Source organism: Gossypium arboreum, chromosome 13 (genome assembly GCF_025698485.1).
Source record: "Gossypium arboreum isolate Shixiya-1 chromosome 13, ASM2569848v2, whole genome shotgun sequence".
Taxonomy (NCBI): Eukaryota; Viridiplantae; Streptophyta; class Magnoliopsida; order Malvales; family Malvaceae; genus Gossypium; species Gossypium arboreum.
This window is the reverse complement of record NC_069082.1, coordinates 7,403,400-7,428,275: the sequence shown is the minus strand read 5'-3', so window position 1 is coordinate 7,428,275 and position 24,876 is coordinate 7,403,400. Positions and strand designations below refer to the sequence as shown.

The 24,876-nt window shown below is 34.6% G+C and overlaps 2 protein-coding genes across 5 annotated transcripts; both read right to left on the bottom strand.

Annotated features, from left to right (window-relative positions):
• Positions 1–630: 630 nt before the first annotated feature.
• Positions 631–14,918, bottom strand: LOC108486520 (DNA repair protein REV1). 3 transcript variants are annotated; one of them, XR_008277527.1, is made up of 25 exons: positions 14,565–14,918; positions 14,323–14,464; positions 14,081–14,196; positions 13,914–13,990; positions 13,175–13,689; positions 12,577–12,714; positions 12,234–12,366; positions 12,047–12,135; positions 11,637–11,687; positions 11,344–11,547; positions 10,261–10,380; positions 9,969–10,061; positions 9,431–9,490; positions 9,246–9,332; positions 9,000–9,083; positions 8,691–8,763; positions 8,018–8,086; positions 7,768–7,863; positions 3,674–3,970; positions 3,516–3,583; positions 2,512–3,104; positions 2,039–2,099; positions 1,443–1,620; positions 1,215–1,283; positions 631–939 (listed from the first exon to the last, which is right to left on the bottom strand). XR_008277527.1 is itself a non-coding variant. In XM_053024639.1 (23 exons), exons 1-23 carry the CDS (start codon positions 14,741–14,743, stop codon positions 1,567–1,569), a joined length of 3,399 nt encoding a protein of 1,132 aa, XP_052880599.1. In that variant the 5' UTR covers positions 14,744–14,918; the 3' UTR covers positions 1,305–1,566. The 3 variants fall into 3 exon arrangements, 1 of the variants encoding a protein (XP_052880599.1); XR_008277528.1 differs by having other exon boundaries at positions 14,323–14,427; positions 14,565–14,664; XM_053024639.1 differs by lacking the exons at positions 631–939; positions 1,215–1,283 and having other exon boundaries at positions 1,305–1,620.
• A 3,857-nt stretch (positions 14,919–18,775) lies between these two features.
• On the bottom strand, positions 18,776–20,214 carry LOC108485562 (transcription factor bHLH113). 2 transcript variants are annotated; one of them, XM_017789421.2, is made up of 4 exons: positions 19,517–20,214; positions 19,369–19,434; positions 19,174–19,268; positions 18,776–19,052 (listed from the first exon to the last, which is right to left on the bottom strand). In XM_017789421.2, exons 1-4 carry the CDS (start codon positions 19,937–19,939, stop codon positions 19,010–19,012), a joined length of 627 nt encoding a protein of 208 aa, XP_017644910.1. In that variant the 5' UTR covers positions 19,940–20,214; the 3' UTR covers positions 18,776–19,009. The 2 variants fall into 2 exon arrangements, with proteins under 2 accessions (XP_017644910.1, XP_017644909.1); XM_017789420.2 differs by having other exon boundaries at positions 19,174–19,272; positions 19,517–20,211.
• Positions 20,215–24,876: the final 4,662 nt, after the last annotated feature.

Below are 24,876 nucleotides of genomic sequence, written 5' to 3'. Positions count from 1 at the left end.
ATTATAAATTCTTTTGATAGACCCTTACCCTTGTTCAAGAGAAAGCTACTCATGGAGGTTCGAATCCCGAAAATTTTGAAAGATAAACTAAGACAAAAAGGTATACATTTAAGTACGAGTTATCTTCAATCTTCAACATTCAAAGCTTAAATCTGGCACAATCCATTTTCAAATTTTCAAATTTATTATTTAATTTATATATACTATAATTTATATAAAACAAAATATAAATATAGAAAAATATAGTACAAATGTTAAAAATGTGTTTATTTATTTTACGTTCAGATGTCTAATAAAAATGACAATAGAAGACAAATAACTACCAAATATTAAATAAAATAAATATTTTTAAATATATATAGATGAACTTAAATAAACTTGACGTAACGATAATTATTTACAAATATAAATAAACTCAAATAAAATTTAAAATTCATCACTAAACTTATCAAATATGTGCGATTAAGTTATTCAAATCAAAATTTAAATATGCCATATATTTTATTTGGTTCTAAACAGTACCTTTATAATTATACTTTTTAAATAATGATAATTATTATTTTTAAAATGACATATCACATTCATCTGCAGATTAGTATATAATTAAATAATAATACTTTACAAAACATATACCATGCACTTAAATTAAAATTTATTAATTTAAGAGTAACTAAATATAATTATAAAATTATTTTTTAGTATTTTCTCATAAAAAGGAATGAAAAAGAAGATACATTTAAGTTTTCTTTCGAAATCGTCTTTTACTAAATATATTTTTAATGAGAAACTCACAAGAAAAGGCGGTATTTTTCAACTTGCCTTGTCTTGCCTTGACCTGGTTCTGACTACCCAGCTGGAATGTACTTAGCTCAAGGTCTTAAAAAATCTGTAATCTTTTGTTATCCCAATAATCGGTAGAAGCTCGTTAGAATCATATTTCTACAGAAAACAATGAAAAAGTTCAGATCAGTTGAGTTCAAGAAATGGGTGCCGAGCTTGGGGAAAAAGATGGAGAATACCAACAGCCTAATTGGATAACAGAATAAGAACGAGAGTATTATCCGAATCGGGGTAAGCATTGGATACGGTATTTGTCCAATATGGATGATGCTCAATTTCTTAAAAACTTTTTGCATATATTTGGAATATCATAATCTCGTATGCATGAACATGACAAGTGACACGTTTCAGTTATCCATAAAGAGAAAAATCACCTGTGGTTATGCACGAGGAGAGCTGAACAAACAGAAAAGCCACTGGAATGTTGTTCAATTAGTTCAAACCTATGGAAAATGAAATCTATATTATCAGCAACAATAGCTAGATTTCCGATAGCATATACAAGAGTGACAATGTGATACAGCTAAAAAGTGCAAGAATTGTTGGGAATTTATTAAAAAAAAAAAATTAAGTTAATGATAACATACATGCTAGCTTCTCACCTATAAATCATGGAACCACAACCACTACAGAAATGCAGTGAAAATTTCTTTCATGATTAGCCCATTTTGCACCAGCTAATGAAAGGATCAATGTAGACATTTAAAGAGTCCCATGGTTATTGGACTACTTGATTGGAGGTATATGCAAGGTTCCACCATAGTTTTCATCGACAGACGCCTAGAAGAGTTATAACATACAGAAACAAGTAAAACTTCATGTCAATTTACAATAAATGAAAACATATAAAACTTCGTTGAAAACAAGAGAAGATTGTAAATAAGTTGAAATTGAAAAATCCAGTGCTAAAAGGCGTGTTTAGTTTCCCAAAGCACAAATCTTGAAGATGGAGAATTAGAAGCTAAACAAAAACTAATTATAAGCCAATAAAATGGCGAGTATATAATTTAAGGAATATTCTCAACGACTTGTGACCCTAAGAAAATAGCTTGAAATCAGATAATACACTTAAAATAGACAAAGAATACTGGAAGGAAAGCGGATAACAATGTGAAGATATTAAACAGTGATTGTCACCAAAAGCAAAAAAATCGATTTCAAGTATAGGAACGAGACAATAGGAGTATGCTGTGATGACCTGAAGGTGGGGAAAGACCAAATTGTACACTTCCAAGAAGAACTGTGACTTGGTACTTAACCTGAAAAAATATTTATGCTTCCATCAGTACATTATTATAATGCTTGAAGGAGCATAAATGACAAAAGGTTAAGGAAAAGATAATAACGAATCTGATCAATTAGCACTTTGATATTAAACAGCATCCTTATGCGAGTATTAACACATATTGTAGATGCACTCCAAAGACAACTAATGATAAATCATGCTCAGTCCATTAATCAATGTTTTGAAACCAGATCAGTTGGTCGAAAAAGGCCAGCAATAGTTGAACTCAAAGATCATTCTGAGCGATAATTATGAAATCTACAACAAAAATACATAAAACAATAAAGGTATATATATACGTAAAGGACCAAGGAGAGCAACAAAATTATGCAAGAACTTCTATCATCTTCCATAATGGACAAACTTAGCAAAGTACAAGTACATACCTTCTTAGAAGACGAAAACAAACATAGATCTCCTCAATATCTACTACCATCTTCAGTTTAATATAATTCATGAGAAGCTCACTGAAGCTGTGAATAGCTTCATTCCAAGCATCACATCTTGCATTTAAAGGATGTAGGGATTCAGCAATAATGCATTGTAGTATCGAAGATAAACTCTTAGCTGAATTTGCTTTGTAATACATGTCAACAAAAAAATTCAATGTTGACAATTTGCTGACTTTAAACTTATCAACCCAAAGAGGAGGATCTCCAATCCAGAGATTGTTGTGCAAACCAGAATCAGTTGATCCAGGTTGATTATCAGTAGTTGTCTTGATGCCCAAAGGAGGATGCATGTTATCTGTCCTCGGGCCCAGGGCAGTACCTTCTGGCATCCTGTGCGCAGGAAGTGCCTCACATATGTCAGCTCTCAATTCCTCAGGCAGCTGCTGTAACACAGATGTGTCTACTTGGCTAAGAGATGAAGGCACTAAATCGTTATTTTCAAGTCCTGCAGTGGAAATTGCAACACTATCGGGTCTTGCCTCAGAGTCTGGCACCATCTGCAGTTCCTCCAATATATATTGTGTGTCCTTTAGGTAAGGAAAAAAAATAATTGTCAATAATAAAACCAAATGCATCTTCTGAACAAATATAGGTGAACATAGGTCATCATAGCCAGGGGAAGAATAATAGAAGAAATCTCAAAGGTCAAAAAACTGAATCAGTTAGGATATAAATAATATTATATGTATTGCCATGTTTATCTTACACCAACACTTCAACAAGTAAAGCACATGTTACATATTCTCGAAATCCCAACTACACCCAACCGCCATCAGTGTCACTACTGTTTATATTTTAAACACAATAAACATAACAACAGAACTAGTACTGTCAGCAAGGTGTTCCAATTGTTTTACAAAGTTTTAGTAGAGATGGGGATATTTTAAACACAATACAAAGAATCAAAAAGCCATATCTAGTTTGAACTCAAGAGTTACCTTCATTTCCAATGCTGTTCTTCTCAATGAAACAGAAGCAGAATTACGGGATCTTTCTGCTTCCTCTACTGCAACTTGGTGAACACCCCAACAAATTTAAAAGCCATTCATACAAGGAAATTAAATATGCACTTAAAGACCAGGAAAGAACATTTCACCTTGGGCTCGTTCAGGAGGAAAGAAGCATGCAGATCCAGTGCTTTTGTCACCTTGTACTTTTCTTTTGGTAATCAATTCAACTAGCTTTCCATCATAAATTTCATTTAATTCTGAGAGGAGCTCTGAAGGAAGATTCTCCACTACTCCCATGTCAAGGTGGCATAAAGGTGGGACACTTGAGCTCTGGTTAGAACGTCCCTCACCATTAGGTGCATTATTTGTCTCATGAACAGAATTCTCCCCTGAAGCAATGCGTAACACACCTGAATTTCCACCCACACTCTTTCCTTCAGAATCTGTGACATGAAGCCAGTAAAATTACATGCTAAGCTTAGTTCCAGTGATCTTTAAGCAAACCAACAGCAGAAACTAATCTGCCATGTACACACTATGCGTTTCAGCTTATTAGAGATATATTTTACTAATTCTTTATTAAATGAAAACTTTGAAGCATGCTGGTTACATATTGTGCAACAGATAAGATCTTTGAACAAGTTTTAGGAAGAAGAATGATTCTCTCTTGTTACTTCTAATCTGAATACAGCCTTTTAAAGAATAGCAGGAAAAATAAAAAAGGAAATAATCTCTAGAAATTAGCCTATCCCTAAAAATTAGTAATTTGATTATGGCTAACAGTACAAGGAAATTCCTAGCACTAATGTAGAAAATCTGCTTAATTTAAGGAATTCCAACACTCCCCCTCAAGCTGGAGTGTAGATGTGAATCAAACCCAGCTTGCCCACAATTTCTTCGAACATTTTTCTTGAAATGCAACCCCTTACCAGAAGTCCCTTTTAAGTATCTCAATATCCTGTAGGCAGCTTCCAAATGTTTCTCCCGTTGATATCTCCCCCTGTCTACTTCTTCTCCATCCTTATCAGTTCCTAATTTAAGGTTGGGTTCCATAGGAGTCTTGTCTATGTTCTTTGGAGTTTCTACAGAGTCAACATTAGAAACAAAGGCATTGTAGGATTTAGACAAGTTTCCACAGGATACAAACCGAGAAATGGGATGTTGAGTGCAGCTCCTAGTGCCCTTTCTTACTGCAATTGGAAGATGGATGGAAGATGAAGGAGGAGAAACTTCTTCCTCAGGACAGTCCTCGGGTAAAGATGGCATAGGCACTGCTGTTTCGGTCTCAGGCAGCTGATGTCTCCGAGAGTATACACGAAGTCCCTGAGTTTTTCCTTGTTGTTTTTCAGAATGAGTGGGCTTTCTTCATTAGTATGATTAATCACCCTTGTTTCTTGTTGCTGAACAGTGGAGATAGGAAAAACAGGTTCCAAAACAGGAATAACAGTGGCTGTAGGATTTTCAGCAGGTTTTGTAGTTGTGGTAGGGCTGACAGGTTCCAAAACAGGAATAACAGTGGCTGTAGGATTTTCAGCAGGTTTTGTAGTGGTGGTAGGGCTGATAGAGTCTTGAGGTATAATGAGAAGATTGCTCAAGGTCTCATCTTCACTAAGTATCTCCCCCTGAAGATGAGAGGCTGAAAAATATGGCTCGTTTTCGAAGGAAGTAACATCAAGGGACACAAACATCCGGTGTAAGGTTGGAGAGTAGCACTTGTACCCTTTTTGTGCAGGTGAGTAACCAATAAAGACACAAGTGTGAGCTCTAGGATCAAGTTTACATCGGTTAGGTTGATGGTTGTGGACAAATGCTTTGCAACCAAATGTTTTGGTTGGGAGATTAGGAACACGAAACAAGGGAAAATTTTTTTGAAAAGTATGTAAAGGTGTTTGAAAGTTTAATACCTTTGATGGGAGTTGGTTTATAAGATAACAAGCAGTGAGGACAGCTTCTCCCCATAAATACTTTGGTACACCCATAGTAAACATAAGGGCATGAGCCACGGCTACAAGGTGTCTGTTTTTCCTCTCGGAAACCCCGTTTTGTTGAGGGGTGTCAGGACAAGAACTTTGATGTATGATTCCTTGCTCAGAAAGATAAGGACTTAGGATAGAATTAAAGTACTCTCTCCCATTATCAGTTCTAAGGGTGTGAATATTTGAATTGAACTGAGTTGAATCATTGAATGAAAATTTTGAAGACTCTAGAGACTTGGATTTTTCTTTAAGGAGATAGACCCAACAAACTCTAGTGTGGTCATCAATGAAAGTTATGAACCACCTAGCCCCTGTGATGTTTTTTACTCGACTGGCTCCCCATAGATCGCTGTGAATTAAAGAGAAAGGTTGAGATTGAACATAAGGTTTCAAAGGATAAGGGACACAAGTGTGTTTAGGCAGTTGGCAAACTTCACAGTTCAATGAACTAATTTTCTTATTTAGAAATAGTAGAGAAGCAGTTTCTTCAAGTGCATGAAATTGGTGTCCTAGTCTACAATGCCATAGCATGATAGAATCGTCTTTTGATGTAGATAAGGCCATCCCTTCTTTTGAACTGTTTTTGTTCCAAACATATAAGCCATCATTAACTTTAGCGATTGCCAATCATCTTCCCGATTCTGCTCGTCCCCATTCCACCCCGTGAGTAAGATCCATCACTATGCGAATCAAGAGTGATCATGACAAGGTAAATAGGTGTGAAACAAACTTAGATTACTGTCATGTGGTCGGATGCACCCAGTCTAGTATCCAAGAAGTTGTGATAGGTTCGTGTGTAGTATTTAAAGCAAGACCTTGAATAGCTAGTGACCCACCGGGTGTAGGAGTCCCGAGTAGTTTATGAAGAGCCTCAAGTTGAGTTTTGGTTAGCCTAACATTCGAGCATCTTCTTGATAGTAGATATCATTGCTTGCCTTGTTTTCTTTCTTCAGGATAGCCATGGAGTTTGAAGCATTTCTCCTTGGTATGCCCAACCCGATTCTGATGGCTACACCATGGCCTTTTGAACCGAATCAATTCCATCTTTGAACCTTTGAGATTGAGGCCTCTTGAAATAAGAGCGAGTTCTCGGAAGGATGATGACCAGCTACGGTCAATGGTTTTAATTCTTTTGCGTCTCAAAACATAATAAGACGTCGTTTCTCTTCCTCCTTACTTCACAAATGCTTCTCCTATGGTTGACAAGTGTGGTTACGCTTAGTATTCGTCCTCGGACCTCATCAAGATCACGATTTAGTCCTGCTAGGAACTCATAGAGACGTTCTTTGTTAAGATGATCCATGAACTTGGTGTGTTCCAAGCCCTCGCCCAATCAACTTCATAATACATGTCTAACTCCCGCCATAAGATCTTTAGGTTGTTGTAATATTGAGTGACTTCAAGTGTTCCTTGTCGAATATCTTTCAACTTTAATTTGATCTCGAATACTTGGGAAGTATTTCCAAGATCCGAGTAATTCTCCTTGATTGCATCCCACATTTCTTTGGCGCTTTGAAAAAGATACGTTAAACTTATATGACCTTCCATCGAATTTATAAGCCAAGCCATAACCATTGAGTTGTTAAGCTCCCAAGTTGCATAACCGAGTCTGTTGATGCTGGTCGAGGAATTTTCCATTAATGTACCCAATTTTTCCTCGACAACGAAGAACCATAAGACATGATTGTGACCATTGCAGAATTTTTTCCATCTAATCGATGATTTGTGATTATAAGAGAAGAGTTAAGATCACCTTGTGGGATTCCTTGACCGTGATTTTGAGTTACTTGTGAGATCTCGGTCTCGAGAAATTTTCGGTGTCACCCATGGGAGTAGGGTTTCTAACAGAGAAAAAGCAGAACAAGAGAAGAGAAGAAAGAGCAAGATCAAATGGATTCTTGATGCTCGATACCATGAACAAGTTTTAGGAAGAAGAATGATTCTCTCTTGTTACTTCTAATCTAAATACTGACCTTTTAAAGAATAGCGGGAAAAATAAAAAGGAAATAATCTCTAGAAATTAGCCTATCCTAAAAATTAGTAATTTGATTATGGCTAATAGTACAAGGAAATTCCTAGCACTAATGTAAAAAATCTGCTTAATTTAAGGAATTCCAACAATCTTAGAATGGCATCTTTAAAGAATACAAACTGAGTTTTAAGAAAAAAATGCTTAGCGTAAGGCAATGAGCAACAGTTTGAAATTAGCCAACCACAACTAATACAATATAACCACCAAAACATAGGAAAGGGAATACCCATACCAACACATTCTTTGGCTATTCTATTGATATCAAATCGTTGCTTTGAACTCGTTGATGCAGACATGAGCCATGATTTCAAAGAGTTTCTTTCAGGTGCTTAAAATCAAACAAAAAGGATGAGTCAGGAAGAGTTATAGAACAACTGAAGCAATCAAGAATCTAAGGCGGTTTGCATCACATCTAGGCCACCAAAAAATTAAAAGCAAGCACCCAAATGAGTGAAGTCTATTTTGGATGATACAACACATACCTTGCCTAGAATTATCTGCGCTTTCAAGCCTTGAAACTTGCAAACCAACACCCCGGATGTCCTTGACATCTTATATGAAATCAACTTAAAAGGTTATAGATAGTTTAAAAGCCTAAACTAAATTCATCAAATCTAACAGTTCTAATAGAAAATACTGCCTAAAATCTATTACCAAATGATGAGCATCACGTGAAATCTGTCCACCGATTCCCAAAAGATGTTTCAGAATATCATGTGCATAATTTTCCTTGATGAAAGTTACTTGAGCAAAGTGGTAGTAATTGGTAAACACAATACATTAGAATTATTTTGCCAGAAGCAACAATAGAGAGATCTCGAATCTGCCCTATAATAAAGATTCAAAATGTAGTTCAAGGCTAAATAGAAATGACAAATATGCTTGGGCTATTTTCTTTCAATAACCATTGCCAGTTCCTAGAAAAAACTGAGCTGAGAAACAAGAAAAAAATATTAAAGATTGAAAGGTTTCCCACTCAAAAAAGTCAATCAACCTCAATACTTTCAACATAAGGTCCACATTCATGCTTGGAGCCATAGCAACATATACATTACATTTAAGCTGAAACATCCAGAGGAAAAACCAATGGCATGGATAAACTTTTCCTACAGTTTGAGACCCTTTTAGCCTTTTTCAAGTCTCGAGCTAACATACCTATGTGGAAAGATCCAAAGAGCTGCTTTGAAATCCTCTGAAGCACTTCAATATCATCAGTAGCAAGTGGAACCTATTGTGACATTGGGCAACGCAATAATAAAATGAGAATATGTAGTGAACATATATATGCACATCTTGCTATTCATGTGAACTAATACCAATGGATAGACAGGGTAAGCACGGTGCAAAAATAACCAATGAGCATTTACTTAATAGTGGAACTGCGAAAAAATTTACAGTTCCAACATGGTTTAAAAATATAAATAATGTGTATTTACATAATAAGGCATGAAAAATTCATGTTACCGTTGTGCTATGGCTCAGGTTTTCACAGTCTCCACAGCCCATAAACTTTGCAGGCTCTCCAGCATCTTTTCTTCTCTTTTTTATCTAGACATGAGTATTACACACCAGAACATTTCTAGTTTAGTTCAGACCTTGATATATTCTACTGTCTCAGATTATTTTCCAAAGCAATTCAGCAAAAGAAAATACTCAGATCATTTTAGTAAAGTGATACCTCATATAACCCAATACCAAAGAAGAGTGTACCTTAAGTGTGAAAGTACGCCCTTGCACCCCACACCCTTGCAAGCGTAACGAGACCTCTTTGCAAAGGTCTAAAAGGAAATGCTGAGCCTACAAATAATCAATTAACAATGTCTTCCTCAGTTAAAAAAGAAAAAAAGAAACAAAAAGATCACCAATGAGCCTTTAGAATACATCAGACTACTGACATGTTGAAGATCCCTGAATCTTACACCCCAGTTCACTTCAGCACCCACAGACTTGCTCTCCTGCAAGTTACATCAAAATAAGTATGACTAATAGGAATAAATTCACAACTAAGGAAAAACTCTTCAAAGTTCAAAATTGACCAATCCAATATTGTCAGATTGAAAGAATAAACTTCTACGCCATCAATTATAATAGACAAGATATGTTCTTCCTGACGACCAAAACTCCAGTTCTGAAATGGTATTTCCAGAACTTAGTTTTCTGTGCAAGAATAACTTTAATGGAGGTGGAACCAGTAAAATTATCAATAAAGATAACATCAAATGTACCTCTACTAAACTATCAGTTCATTTCTCTATTAAGCTGAGAGGAATTTCAGAATTCAAACATGCATTTCTCTATACAAAAAAATTTATGTTACATAGCTTGAATATATGGATGTGACCTGCAATGCAAATGAGACTCTAAAAAGGGCAGGGCTACACAAGTGTGAAATCAGGAAACTCTTGGATGAGAAGAGTATGCAGTTGGACAAACCTGAATCATCCCAACAAGCCGATTATCCATTCCTCTACTGTAATTCCAGAGCATCTCACCAGTTTTAATCCCAAAATCTTTTTGCAGGGAGTCCTGCAGATGAAGTGAGGATGGATGTACACAACAAATTAGATTAATATTCCACCGCAGAAGTTTTGAACATTATATCCCATTTCTGGGATAATGATCTATTCAGTCTCATCCATTTACCCAATCTTGAACATTAGAAATAGTAAATTAACCACTTCAATAGAAGGAAGTACACCATATTTCAAATGAAATCCGGTACTACCTTTGAAATCAAACGCAACTCCCCACAAGTTCGAACATTTTTAATTTTCAATTTTTCAGCCAGTACATGACCTATTCCAGGGAGAACTTTTATTGGAAGTTGATCCAAGTACTCATCAACCTGCAAATGAAAAGAACACAGTGGTCGGCACCGAAGAATTTATTGAAGATATATCAGTTTACAGATATTTTCAAAAGGATTCTTGCAATCCAATAAAACCAAAACTATATATCACTAAGAAGCAAGTCTAACATGTTCAGTTCGATGCCATCTATCAATTATAGAAATTTAAACATATAGAATAAAGCATATCCATGCTGATACTGGAAGTTCAAGTCCACTTATGAAGCTCCAATTAGTTTTGCAGATAGAGCTTTTCTACTGGCTACACTGCTTGATAGAGCCTTGAGTTGAGCAATAAAAAATATCGAACGCTTATTTGGTATCATTCAATCATAACACAATCATAACAATATATGGCACTCAATAGCTGCATCTACAACAGTTAAACAAACCTTACACATGTGCATTGCAGTTTACTTCACTGAGGCTAGTGCTTTTCTTGCACCTTGCGCTTAAGGCAAAATAAAGGTTCTAGTGCCAAGAGTGCACCTCACTCCCTAGACAACACTGGTTTCACTTTTAAAATTAAGCACAGGATAGTTAGCTTTCCTTAATGTGTTATGTGTCATTACAACAGAATCTAACATTTAATATGCTCCATAGAAACCAACAATTAGGATAGTTTAATATACTTTAGGGAACAGAATGAAGAGATAATTTACATTCAAAAAGATACATTGCCAAATTGAAGAGAATGAGCATTCTTCAAGAATTCAATCAAGGATCATTTTGGTATTTAAAACTAAGTGCAGGATGGTTACCAATCCTAATATTGCATTTTCTTGATGTGTTATTGTCATTAAAATTTCTTATAGTAAAATATAGTACAAGAGAACCCAACATTTAACATCTCCAAACTCCACAGGTTGGAAATTGCAAAATTATCAAAATGAATAATAATAATAATAATAATAATAATAATAATAATAATAATAATAATAATAAATTAGCTGAGCATACCCTCTCAGGATGGATATAACATTGACCATTTGGTTTAGCAGTTCTAGTGGCTAGACGGGCCATAAGCATGTTCTCTGCAATCCCAGCACTCGCAGTGCATCCTGTAGCTTCAGATATTTCCTTTCGTATTGCTGAAGCTAAAAGCTGAGGATCTTTACCTTCTAAGTCTGTGACATCTAAAAATGCTTCATCGCAGCTGACAGCCTATATTCAACAATAATTGTGACATTAGCAATAACAAAGGCTTTCCTTCTACCAAAAGACAGACTTGATCCAATACGTCATGAGCAAACCTGAACTCTGTTGCAGTGTTTATGCAAGATGTTATAGAATTGATCGGCAACCTGCATAATTAAATTATATATGAGAAAAAGCAAACAGGATTAAAAATCCAAAGAAAAAAAATAGTCTTTTCCTAAGATGTAAAGTTGGAAACATGAATCCACTGCAGTTCTTTATCTAGGACTTTATTCTTAGTAAGATCAACTAATTCAAGGTCCTCTTTTTTATAGTTTCCATCCGTGACCACCTTAATCATGTCATTCCCCCTTTGACATGCACATCCTCCATTCAAAAGGAAAAGAAATGCAGAAATAGAAGTTATAAAGGAGGACAGCAGAAGAAGAGAGATGAGGGAACCATGACAGTCTTCCTTATCTAAGCAAGTGTAACAGCAACATTGCATACCCAGTTGGTGATTTACCTCCTCATATGCTTCAAAGTTGTACGGGAGAATAACAAGTTGGGGGCATAGACTCTTGGCATCTCTAACAAACATTCCTGCCTTGATTCCTGAAGTATGATAAAAGTTTATCAATCTCATGCTGAATAAAAGCTCTCCAGCTAACATATTACAGAAAATGTAGAAATATAACTTAGATAAAACCAACCATAATCTCGAGCAGGATAATTTGCAGAAGAGATTTCAGCAGTTCCTTTTGGATTGTCTGAATGGCATACAGCTACAGGCTTGCCATTTAATTCAGGATGGCTCCTGATAACCACCGAGACAAAAAAACAGTCCTGAAGCAACATGTTAGTATCAATCCAAAACCACATGTACAGGGAAGAAAAGGTAGTCCTCCATAGACATCTACAGATTTGTAACTCATCCTAAAAGCCTAATCCCATATACCCCATTATCAATTATCAATTATCAATTATCAATACAACTATGGTATTAAAGAAGTAAGAGGATAGACAACAAAAAGCCAAGGTTAAAAGCTCAATTACCATGTCAATATGGATAATGGGAGTCTTTTGAGTACCAGCAGAGACATTCGAATGAGACTTCGTAAATCCATTTGACAAACTAGGAAAACGGTTTCGATATCTATTTCTCCAGGTTCCAACGAAATGCAGCCTTGAATTCTACAATAATTAAAAGACCCGTCAGTGTATAGCTGTTATAACAATATCTGCAGACATAAACAACTCAAACACATGACTGCCCTTTCAAAGGGAAGCCAAGAAAGCATTTACATTAACAGTCCAGTTAATCAATTACTACTGATATAAACAAGTTCAGCAAAAAAGTTACCACAATGAAATGCTCGATAAACAAAACATATTGTGCTATTTCGGCCACTAACAGGGATTCAATAAACTTCAAATGGAACTATGGCAATCACCATATGCCAGTCTACAGAATACACTGGTAATTAACTCAATAAGGCATACTCAAACAATTAGCCAGATAAAGGTTTAACATTCCTAATACTTTTCCGGGGCAGAACAATTGGCTTGAAGCAAATATCGCAAAGGATTATAGAGAACTAATCAAATATCGCACAGCAATGTGAGAAAAGGAAATCATTAATCTATTCAATACCTTGAAGTAATTCTCCACAAAATTGGGATCCCCAAGAGTTGAATGCCGATGCTTGGAAGGTCCAATGACTGTTGATGTGGGTGATCCTCTTATACCATGATTGTCAAAACAATGGCTACTAACAGATGAAGTGGACTGTTCAGGACAGGACTGAAGTCTGTAATTTTCCATGCTTTCATCCTCCTCCTGCAGATTACTCTGTTCTACCACCTTTACTTCCTCAGGTTCTTCACTATCGCTTTTACTTGGCCCATCAGTTACTGTTTTATCAGTATTTTCATACATAAGCTCATCATTTTCTTCAGTAGCTTGCTTCCTCCGTTCAAAGGAATTACCTGCTTCAGAAAAACTTGCATCCTTTGATGCATCCTTCAAACATAAAACCTCATTTTCATGTTTTACTTCACAAATAGCATTTGTAAAAGCACCCTCATCCGCAGGTTTACATTTTGTAGTGAAGAAGGCTGACAATGTAGGTTGATTGTTAGCAAGCTGGTCAAGCTGGTAAGGAACCCCTTGAGCAAACAAAACAAGATCCATAATAATTCAATAAGATGGCAAAATGATAGTTGACACTATTCATTACAGAAAGTAAGACAGATAAATAAAATTATCAAAGCTCCACAAGGAATACCATTTCATTGGAGTTAAGGTTCAATAGTTAATCGACCATTTCTCTATGCTTATCTCTTCTACTATATAACCATAAACTGCAAGCCAACTAAATGCATCAACTTACAACTCAAAAGTTTGTTGGCAGCAACAGAATCTAGAATCCACATAGGTTTCACTACAGGAAGTCCACTGCTAAATGACCTACAATCAAATCAACAACAATAACTAACTTACAATCAAAATCCGCTTTAACTATTCTAAGCATGGAAAAATATTTTTTTTTAAATGAACCTGAGATTCTTGATTTTACTGTCAGGAAGATTGCTGCAGATGATATGTGTGACTCTATGCCTTGAAAAATAATTCTCAAATCGACCACCGTGGTTTAACATATATTGTCGCAGCTCCTGCACATTTCATCATCAATACAAACAACAAACGTCACCAAGTAAAAGCCATAAAACATGAACAAATATAGATGGAACCTAAACAACACTGGATAGAATTCAAAGAAGAGTAGAAAAGAACTAAACCTGGCTTGATGGAACCGTGAAACCATCAACAAATATAGAAACCCCGTGAAAAATAAGTTTCACAGAAGAATCGCTACGAGTAGAATTCGAAGCCTCTGCATCAAACTGATTTTGAAGCTTTTTATTCTTCACTACCATATAACTACAAAATGATAATAAGAATAATAACTAACAACCGAATCATAATTGAATTGTTTTAAACATTAAAAAGAACTAAAAGAAGAGAAAAAAATAATGAAAACCTTCCAAAATCAGAGAAAGGAGAAGAGCGAAAAGAGGAGCGAGAGGAAGATAGAGAATTGCTGCCCCAAGCCATGCCTAGGGTTTTCTGGTTACTTTTCCTCTTCTTGCTGCTATTACTTTGATTGTTCGAAGAATTTGAATTGAAACTTCGTTTCGAATTAGAGGAATCCGCACTCATTTTTTTTCTTGGAACTGAAAGATCGTGAAATCATTCAAAAATAAAATCACCGCCACAACCGAGAAAAAAAAACAAGAAGAAGAAAGAACAAAATTAGCGGGAGAATTTCAGTTCAGACACTTTACAATAGGCGTATGCAATACGCTATCTGTATACGGTATTCATTAAGTTCAAAATTATGTAGGGTTAATTTAATGTTTGCTCCTGTAATTTCATCAAATATGCAATGTGGTACCTGTACAAAAATATTGTGTAATTTTGTACCTCTATCATTTCTGTGTATTAATCCACCTAGAGGCTTAATACAAGAACAGAAATCTGCCGACTTGACAACATGCAATTTGGACGGTGGACTCACATATTTGCGGATATCCGACAGATTAAAATGTTTATCAACTGCAAATTCAGAGCAGATGCAAATAAATTCGCTCAGATATTCATTATTCTATCACAAAAAACATCATTTACTGACAGAAGCTTATACGGACGGACTGAATTAGTCAATATAAACGATTTCTGACGGATTTAACCCGTCAATAATTTTAATAGCATTTATTGACCGACCACAACATCCGTCTATACGAAAATTGCTTACCGACGGATGGCAAAACACCGTCACTATAGGGAGACCTTATATTGACGGATGGTAAATGAGCGTCAGTAAATGTACGCATGTGGAAACTTTTTTCCTAATAAATTATTTACTTTTAATTTCTAAATGAGGTTTAAAATTTTAAGGTATAAATATGTTAAAGGTTCTTTTATTTTTAAATTTTAAAATTTAGTCCCTTTATTTTAATTTTGAGAGATTAAGTTCCTATATTTTAATTATTTTTATTTTTCTTGATTTTACATTTTTAAAATATTTTTTATGTTTTTAGTTAATATACAGAAAAATATTTTTTTAAAATATATTTACTTTTAATGGGTGAAGACCAAATTGTTAATTTTAAGTGCCTTAAGTATTGAAATAGCATAGAACATGTCCATAATGTACTCTCTCGTGTTTTCTTGTCCTTTATATTTTATAGACATCAAAAAAATCAAAAGCGATATCATCTCAACATTATCGTTTTTAGCAAAATGTTTCTCAATTTCTTTAAGGAAACCCTTGGCCTGAGTAATCTCTTCAAACTTTGTGCCTCTAAAGGATTCTAGAATGTTGTATTTCATGATCATTAGACTCGTACAGTTTAAACAATCCCACCTTTTAACATCAGGCGTGCTTGTCGTAGTGAGAGTTGCAAGTTGTTATTCATTTAGTGCAAAATCTATGTCCATACAACCAAACACTAGGTATAAAATTAATGTTAGTAGATATTGTGGCAGCAGAAGATGAACTAATTGAATATAGATAAAATTAAATAAAAATAAAAATATGCTCACATCAATATTATTAAGTAAACAATAAATTCAAGATAATGGCTAATCTCATCTCAAGATGCCAAACACAACATTAATATCAAGTCTTTGGGCATTAATATTAACAGTAAGCAATACTCTTGTTGTAGCAATCAATATTAACAATAAATTATGTTAAACAATGAATTAATATTTGGACCAAGTACCTTATAATTGCCACACATTTATCACCACAGATGTCATTGAAATTCTGTCAAATATTAACTTACTTTTGTGTCAATTAATAAACGCATGAATAACAAAAATATATAACCATCTTGATATTTTAAATAAATTAATCTACACAAAAGATGTCACTTTAGTGGCATTTTATTTCAACTAATCTCTTTAAAATATCGACATCCTTAATTAAAACCTAAAGTCAAAATATGAATTTATTTGTTTCAACATATTTCTATTAATTTCATTTTGGACAAAATATTAACTTGTAAGTGATATATTATTGTAGTAATTAAAGTCTGACAATAAAGAATGTTGAAAAATAAATCTTCCTTTGAGCCGATTTATTACTCACATGTTTATTACCACAGTTCCACATGTAATATTATTAACCTTCCTTTGGGCAAATCAATATTAACATTCTAATATTCAAATTGAAAATTTTTAAACAGTCAAATATCAAAACTGGAATTTCTAAATGCACTACAATTTCCAGAATAACCCAAAATAAAATTACCCAAATGAAAAAAAAAAAAAAAATTAATCTCTTATTGTTTTATTTAAAAGAAAAATCTTTAAACATGAGATGATCAAAACATACTCATGATTGCATATTTATACATAATTGACTATGTAAATATTAACAACTACTTCATGTATATTAATAACATAAATCCATAAACCATACCACCTACTTCACTTCACTTAATCAGATACCATAATCAAAATTATATTAACCACTTCCAAAAATAAAATCGAAAAATAATTCAAAGCATGATGCTTTTGGTTTCACCGTTCAGCAAGAGACCAAACCAAATTTTTTTATTGAACGCATATCATGGTGAATATGAGTTTTGCACCAAAACATCCCAAAAAAAAAATATCCATAACATAAAATTAACATAGAGACTTCACATTGTTAATCGAAAGTCGGTCCAATTAACTAAACATGAATAAAATCTTGCTCATAATTACTAAAATGTCTCCAGAAAAATGTACATAACCGTAAAATCGTAAAACAAGCTATTAGCAATTAATTAGCACAACCCAAAAAACCTTAACTAAATTAAATTACTTTTATTATATATGTCCATATTTTTCAACAAATTGAAATATCGAGTATAGGAATTTGTGTTTAATCCTTTGGGGGAGGACAAATTACGATTGCCAGGAGAGGATATCGTTATCAATTTGATACTAAATCCTATATGATGTGTGGATTAAGGGTGAGAAGTACATATGTCTTGCAATGTATCGAACTCCTGAAAAAGTTTATTTTGTTGCCACATGGTAGCGAGGATGCAAGTAACTAAAGTGATCACTACCCCACGCAACGAGAAACCGTCGATACGCTTATGAGCGAAGTTTAAGATTTCAGATTGGGACTGATCCTTCAACATCCATCTTAATACGATGAATCATAAAATGGTATAGAAGGGTACTGAAATGATTCTTCGAGAAGATAAAAAGCATAATAAATCGTGTACGTTTGAGGCCACCAGCATCAAGCACGTCCCGTCATCTTTTCCACTTTACCACCACTGAAGAACTTCAGCAATGAGTAATAATTTAGTTGCAGTAAGAGCAATGAATCCAAATCCGATGTCAAGCTTTAGCCTTTCCTTGTAGGAGCAACTGAGAGCAAATTCAATGCTTTGATATTGAAACTATTGTTTATGAGCAAAGTTAACAAGCCTCCACCGAAAAGTAAGACATGATTGGTGTCGTAGTAGGGGTAGTGATGGATGATATAAAAGTTTGAGGTTCCAGCTTTGAAAATCAAAGCTTAGTTTTACAGAGACTGCTAAAGCTAGGATTGAGAAGGTTTGCGGAGAATGCTCGACTTTAAATGCTCCTTGGCACTTCTTAGAGGGTTAAAGAATGGTTGTATAGTAGTAAACACTTTGGTCTTAGTCCAGCACTCGGTATGTTTCACAACCACATATTCAGTCATAAAGGAAAGGAAGTTAGAGGGGGCTAGAATGGTGAAACCAAAAGATTATATAATTTTTCGACACATATTCGGAGCTTCATGATACGACACCGCCATGCACAACAAAGCGAAGAAAAAGAAATGAAAAAAAATTGAAAAAGAACTTGATGAAGAAGAACCAAAAGATTATATAGACCAATCCAATCCAAGTCGCCCATTAGGCACCTCTGCAATCAGCCCTCTTCTCAAAACCGCTTTGGAAATTGCTCGTAAGCCTCGAAGATTTTCAACTCTGACCCCCCCCCCCCCCTCTCAGGACCACATGCTGCTTCCTAAAGAAAAAAGAGAGGGAAAAAAAAAAAGAACAAGCAACTTTTTTTCAACAGCATACATAATATTATATGACATATTTCCATGAATGTCTTTCATATCTGAACCAGGTATTTACCTTGACCAGGTTCCTGTTTTTTCTACTCCTTTTTTACCCCCTTTTGATGATCCATTTCAAGATACGGAGCTATCAAAATCTCTTTTTTTTTCCAGACAAAAATGGCACTGCTTAGCTCTTTACCAAGTTAGCCCTAACCTTCTAACAAAGTATACTTCAAAAAACTAGCTACATATAAATTCACAGTTTCACTGCCTTATTATTACATTGTTTCCCATCGTCGCCGGTGACCAGAAATCGGCACCGTTGCTATTCTCCACGTGAGCAGTGCAAGCAACGGGGACCAGGCACAGCCCTCTGCTCTTCAGTTCCTTTCTTGATTCTTCACCTCCGTTGTTTTCACCATCCTAACAGCAACACAAAAAAGACACCCTTTTGACGCCATTTTTTTTCATTACACCATTAATTCATCAAAAGAGACAAAAGGAAAAAAACTGGGTTATTATTAATATTTGTTTGATTACTTACATGCGGGTGTTGCAGATAAGGAGAGCAAAGGACTTGAACCTGGTCATGCAGGAACCTGATATAACCCATTGCTTCATGGAGTACTGATGCCGTATCTGTCTGCAACATTGTTAAATTACCCCAAATTTCATTACTCCCTTAATCAATGTCATTCAATCCAAAATTAATGATAAAAAAAGAGTTGAAAAAGAAAACCTTGCCAAATGGTGAAACCAGCTGCTGCAACGCATTGATTCTATCTCCTATCTTCTCTTTCCTCACCTGTTTGTACAATTGATTCTTTGCTTTTCAAAACAGAAGCAAACAAGTCAAAAAATGAAATTATATGTACAAGTAGAACCACCTTTGCATGGCCGCCGGTGGTGGGGTTCTCGACTTTGGACCTTTTATTGGTTCTTCGCCTTGTCGGTTGAGCTTCAACAATGGCACCCCTGCACTGCATCGATTTGGTGTTGTTACCAGAAGAAGTCGAGGAAGAATCACTGCATGTGAGCCCAGCTTTAGGAGCAGCATGAATAGCAGGTTTACCAAGCACTATTTCAGCATCATTTGGATGGCATCCCCCAAAGCAAAGCATTTTGGGTGTACTCTTCACAGCAAACGAAGAGCAAGTGTAGTTAAAACTCTGGGCAGGACCAAGAGCATCACCATCATCGTCATGGCCACCACCAAACAATAACTGAGAAAAACTACTACTAGTAGTAGTAGCTGTTGCAGTCTCCTGGTCCCCCTCAAAACCATGGTCAGTCTCGGTCTCAGCCATCATAAAGGAAAAAAAGTAAGAAAGAAAGAACCCCAAAAGGCAAAACGCCCCCACAAGCTTGAATATTAACTTTTAAATTTTCTATCTCTTTGTGTTTTGTAGTTGGAAAGCAGCTAGCAGGCGTTACAAAATACAAAAATATGAGAGAATTATAGTGTGTAAAGTAAAATGGAAAAATGGGTGGCTGTTTTTCCCAAGATTGGCTTTGGTTTTTTCGACTGTAGTGACAGTCAAACCCATCCACCCCGAGAAAACCGTGGTTTATTTATCCAAAGCTTTGGTTTATTTACACTGCTCAAATCTTACTGGTTTTCCACTGGGTCTTATTTTAATTCCAGTTCAAGACTAATTGATTGTAATAAAAATTCCTTTAAATTGGATCATCTAATATTTTAAAGATAAAAATTTAGAATTTCACTTGAGATTTGTATTATTTATTTGGTGTTTTTTACAGGTATTATATTGAGAAAAAAATATACCTTTCTATATGACTGACTGTCTTTTCAGACTTGAAACACCAAAAGATTAAAGAAACTGATCAGTGTTCAGTCATCACCACCGATTGAGTTGACTTGACCTACAGAATTTAAAGAAAAATACCTAAACACTGCCTTTATAAATTCAGACGCTGAACCCACTTTCTCTGCATGTTGATTGAGGGCGTGTCAAAAACATATCTTATGTATATGCCTACAACTCATCATGTCTTCCGTCGAAAGCTCATTTGCAAAATAAGAAGTAAATAAAAGTATAAGTCTGAATAATATATTTCCATTAAAAGTTAATCTTATTTTTAAATAGTTCGGATTTTGAGTAAAAAATTTTATTCGGGTTTGATTCGATTTAAATTTGTCTAAATTTTATTTCATTATTATTTATTAATATTTTTATCATTTTATTATTATATTGCAATTATTTTATTTTATTATTTAAATATTATATAATTCTTATTTTATTATAATTTTGTGATTATTTTAGAAGTATTTGCTTGTTAAGTTACAATTATCTTAGTGTTATTTAAGTATAAAGATATTTTTAATGTAATTTCAATTTATTGAGAAATATTTATTTTCATATTTTAATTTGTTTGATGTATTATATTATTTAAATTTATTTTATATAAAAGAATTTTAATATGAATAGGCGGGCCTAGTTCGGGTTTATCTTTTTTTCTGGGTCGGGCTTGAACGAAATTCTAGACCCATTTTTTAGACCAGGCCGAGCCCAAACCTAAAAAACAGGCTTAGAAATTTTCATTTGCCCAACCAGAACCTCGGTTCAACTCGATTTATGATCAGGTCTATATATACGCTATGTTCAAATATATTTTTTGGTACATAAAAACAAAATATATTCAAATTAAAATGAGACAAAACCCTACGTAATATTTAGGGTAAATTAGAATAATATGTCTTCTTCTTCTTTTTCTTCTTCTTCTTCTTCTTTCTCTTCTTATTCTTCTTCTTTTTCTTCTTTTTCTTCTTCTTCTGCTTATCTTTTAGGCCCCTTTTTTTAAAAAATCTAGGAAAATAGATTATTTTTGGAGAGAGTGTGTGAAAGCTTGTTTAATTGGGTGCATTTTCCACCAGTAATTATTTTTTTAAACGTTGGCAATGGTAAAATTTTTGAAGGGCCCCAACAGTAATTTTATTTTTCCTATAAATACCAGGCCATTTTTCATTCTTTTCACTCAAATCCAAGTCTCTCAATTCTTTCTAAACTCTCAACTCTCTCAATTTTGTCAAGTTTTGTTCTAAATTTCCTGATACACTTGTTTAAAAATATTGTAGATTTATTTAATTATTTTGTATATTATTTCGTTTCGATTAAGTTTTCACGAATGACGACCTATTTGATTCATTTTGACGACAAACACATTTTCGTTGCTTAGGCAATAATGCTAAGATGAAATTTTAAATTTCATTATCTTCAATTAAGTTAAAGTATTTTTTTTTGTCAATCTAAATAGGCGGATGACCGTGTTTTGAAGGGGTTCATACATAATTTGTCAAATGGCTCAATTACAGAAATTTGTGGTTACTTGCAAAACGTGGGACTCTTGTATACGTCTCATATGCTCGGAGGCTACAAACTAGATTCTACAATCATCAGTGCGTTGGTGGAAAGATGGGGGCTTGAGACACACTTTTCATCTTCCATGCGGCGAGTGTATAATCACACTCGAAGATGTAGCTTTACAACTCGATTTATTGATGGATAGGCTAGTCGTCATTGGGTGAGTGATCATTCCCGGTAAAGAGGACCTTTGGGAGGCATTTGTGGGGAAGGTGTATGATAAGTTTTGCGATGGTCGGATAGTGATAATACTTTAGAACGACATATATTTATGTGCTAATTGCATATTTATTTTGAGTATGATCCTACTAATTTGGGTTATTTTATGATATTTTATCTTTTAGGGACTAAATTAGAGGCAAAAGGAAATTTAAAGGCAAAAAGTGCAAATTTGAAGATATAATATGCCAACATGCAACATAAGGAAAACTGTGGTGCCAAAAATGCAAGCATGTAAGGCATAAGGGCAAAAGTGCAAAAGAAGTGATTTTATAGCACAAGACTCTGTTTAATGTTTAATTATATTAAGATAATTATTAAGGATAATTATTTAGATTTAAATTTAGGATTTATTTTTATTTATCTTTAATTATCTTTATTTATTTGTATTTATCTTTTAGAATTTAATTAAAAATAAGCTAGGTTCTTAGTACTATAAATAGGGGATGAAGTGACACAAATTTTGTTCATCTTTTGCTGTAAACATTTTTTCCCCCATAAATCTAGTCTTTTGTTCTTCCCATATTTTCTTTCAATAAAAATTCCCTTTCCATTATTTTTATTTGATTTTCCCCAAAAAACATGAGCCATTAAATTTAATCTAGCCGAAGGTTATCGAAATTCCCCAAAAAGGTTCATGAGGCTTAGAATCCGCGCTTAACCTTCTCAACAGGGTATTCATCGCTTCTCTGTATTACGAGGCTGACGCTTCCATCCGTATCCCCCAATAGGTGATATTTTCAACTGGTGCAAGGAACGGCCGCTTTGTACATTTTGGGAAGGTTGCACAGTCGGTTCGTTGGATTTCTGCGACAGAGGTTAACGAGTCCAAGAGACAAAATGGCACGGTATTCGCTGTTGGGAAGTGATGATCTAGCAGAAAATAGTCCCACAAAAAGTGATTATTGGCTAGAGTCAGGTTCTGCAAAATCTTAAGTCTAAATTCTTGGAGCTGGTGATCGTAGGCGTCCTCTTCCACTATAACTGGCTTATTCTACTTGAGAATAATCACTTAAAGGCCAATAATTGGACCGAAGGCGAATCGAGACAACCGGAAGCTGAAATCTCACCACATAAGAAACTCTCTCTCTTCCCAAACTCTGTTTGTTTTTTATATTTTCCATTTTAATTTTTGCAATTTATTTTTGCAATTTCAATTCAACTTTCAATTCTATTTTTATTTTATTCTTCCAGATCAAAACTTTTAATTCTATTTTTTTTCAGGAACACAAGTTTTCTTGGGCATGATTCTGTCTAGGATTTCGAGAAATAAGCATTCGTGCGATCCGGTCCCTGAGGATTCGACCCTACTTACCCTTTACTATTATTTTTCATTATTTTGTAGGAAATAGGATATTTTTTGTGCTCTTAATGATCGCATCAAATTTTGGCACTGTTGCCGGGGACCGGTAACGTACTAATCTTGTTTTTCATTTCTTATGCCTAGATCTGCTCTAAGTACTCTTGCGTTTGATTCAGAGATTGAAAAGACTACGAGAGCAAATCACAAGGAAACAAAGCTAAGGAAAAAGCAGTCAACGGTGTTTAGGACTCAAAATAACCCACCGCCAGAAAATAGAATCGACGATGAAGCAGAGTTTAAGGTTAACGAAAATCCTATTCAAACATTTGAAAGTGAAAAAGTAGAATTCGATTCCCCAGAAGAAGTGCTTAACGCTAGGGATAACGAAAATCCTAATCTAGCACCCCAACCTATGGCTCAAATAATTCGGCAACTAGCCGAAGCTCCGGCAGAACAACCGCCACTATGCATTATGTATCCTACTATGGATATTGATTTTGAACTGAAGTCAGGTTTAATCCAGCTATTTCCAACTTTTCGTGGGTTGCAAAACGAAAATCCCCACAAGCACTTGAAAGAGTTTCATATGGTTTGCCTTAATATGAAACCTCAGAGTGTAACTGAGGATCAAATCAAATTGCGTGCTTTTCCTTTCTCCTTAGCAGATTCAGCTAGGGAATGGCTATTTTACTTATCTCTTGGATCTATTACAACTTGTGACAACCCTAATTTGACCCTAGTCGAAAAGTGGTTTCGGGACCACAAAACTGAGTCACAAAATTATTTAAATGCTCTTTTCTATGTTTATTATATGTGAAGTTTCATGTGTGAAAGTATTGTGTCTTAATTTTGTCATTTGAATGTGGAATTATTAAAAAGGACTTATGTGAGAAACTTGAAAATGTGATAGGTTAATTTGTAACGGCCAAATATTGTACGGTTTAAAATATGGGGACTTGCATGTCAAATATCTCTTCCTTAAGTTAGTGGACGGCAAGGTTAGTGGATGATTGACATTTTATGTCTTTTATATTAATTAATTAAATGTTTAATGAATAAATAATATGAAATATGAATTTTTATTAAAAGAAAAGGGTGATAAAAACAAAGTTGGTTCATCTTTTTCTTCTTCCATTGTCGTACCTAAAGAAAGAAAAGAAGAAATTGAAGTTAAGGCATTCGGTCATCTTTAAGTTGATTAAGGTATGTTTAATGCTCTTTCATTGAAAATCTTTGTATATTTGGAGTGGTCATCAAGTATAGAAGCTAGCTCATGGCAAAATTTTTGTAAATTGATGAAGATGACAGTCGGTCATGGATGTTTGTATTTCTTTGGTGTTGT

Coding starts and splice junctions, on each gene's coding strand:
- LOC108486520 (XM_053024639.1), bottom strand. CDS start 14,743: ATGAGTGCGGATTCCTCTAATTCGAAACGAAGTTTCAATTCAAATTCT. Junction 9,491..9,968: donor GGCTTGTTGGGATGATTCAG/GTTTGTCCAACT, acceptor TGTAACTTGCAG/GAGAGCAAGTCTGTGGGTGC. Junction 9,333..9,430: donor GATTCAGGGATCTTCAACAT/GTCAGTAGTCTG, acceptor GATTATTTGTAG/GCTCAGCATTTCCTTTTAGA.
- LOC108485562 (XM_017789420.2), bottom strand. CDS start 19,939: ATGATGGCTGAGACCGAGACTGACCATGGTTTTGAGGGGGACCAGGAG. Junction 19,273..19,368: donor TGGTTTCACCATTTGGCAAG/GTTTTCTTTTTC, acceptor ACAATGTTGCAG/ACAGATACGGCATCAGTACT. Junction 19,053..19,173: donor CTTATCTGCAACACCCGCAT/GTAAGTAATCAA, acceptor TGTTGCTGTTAG/GATGGTGAAAACAACGGAGG.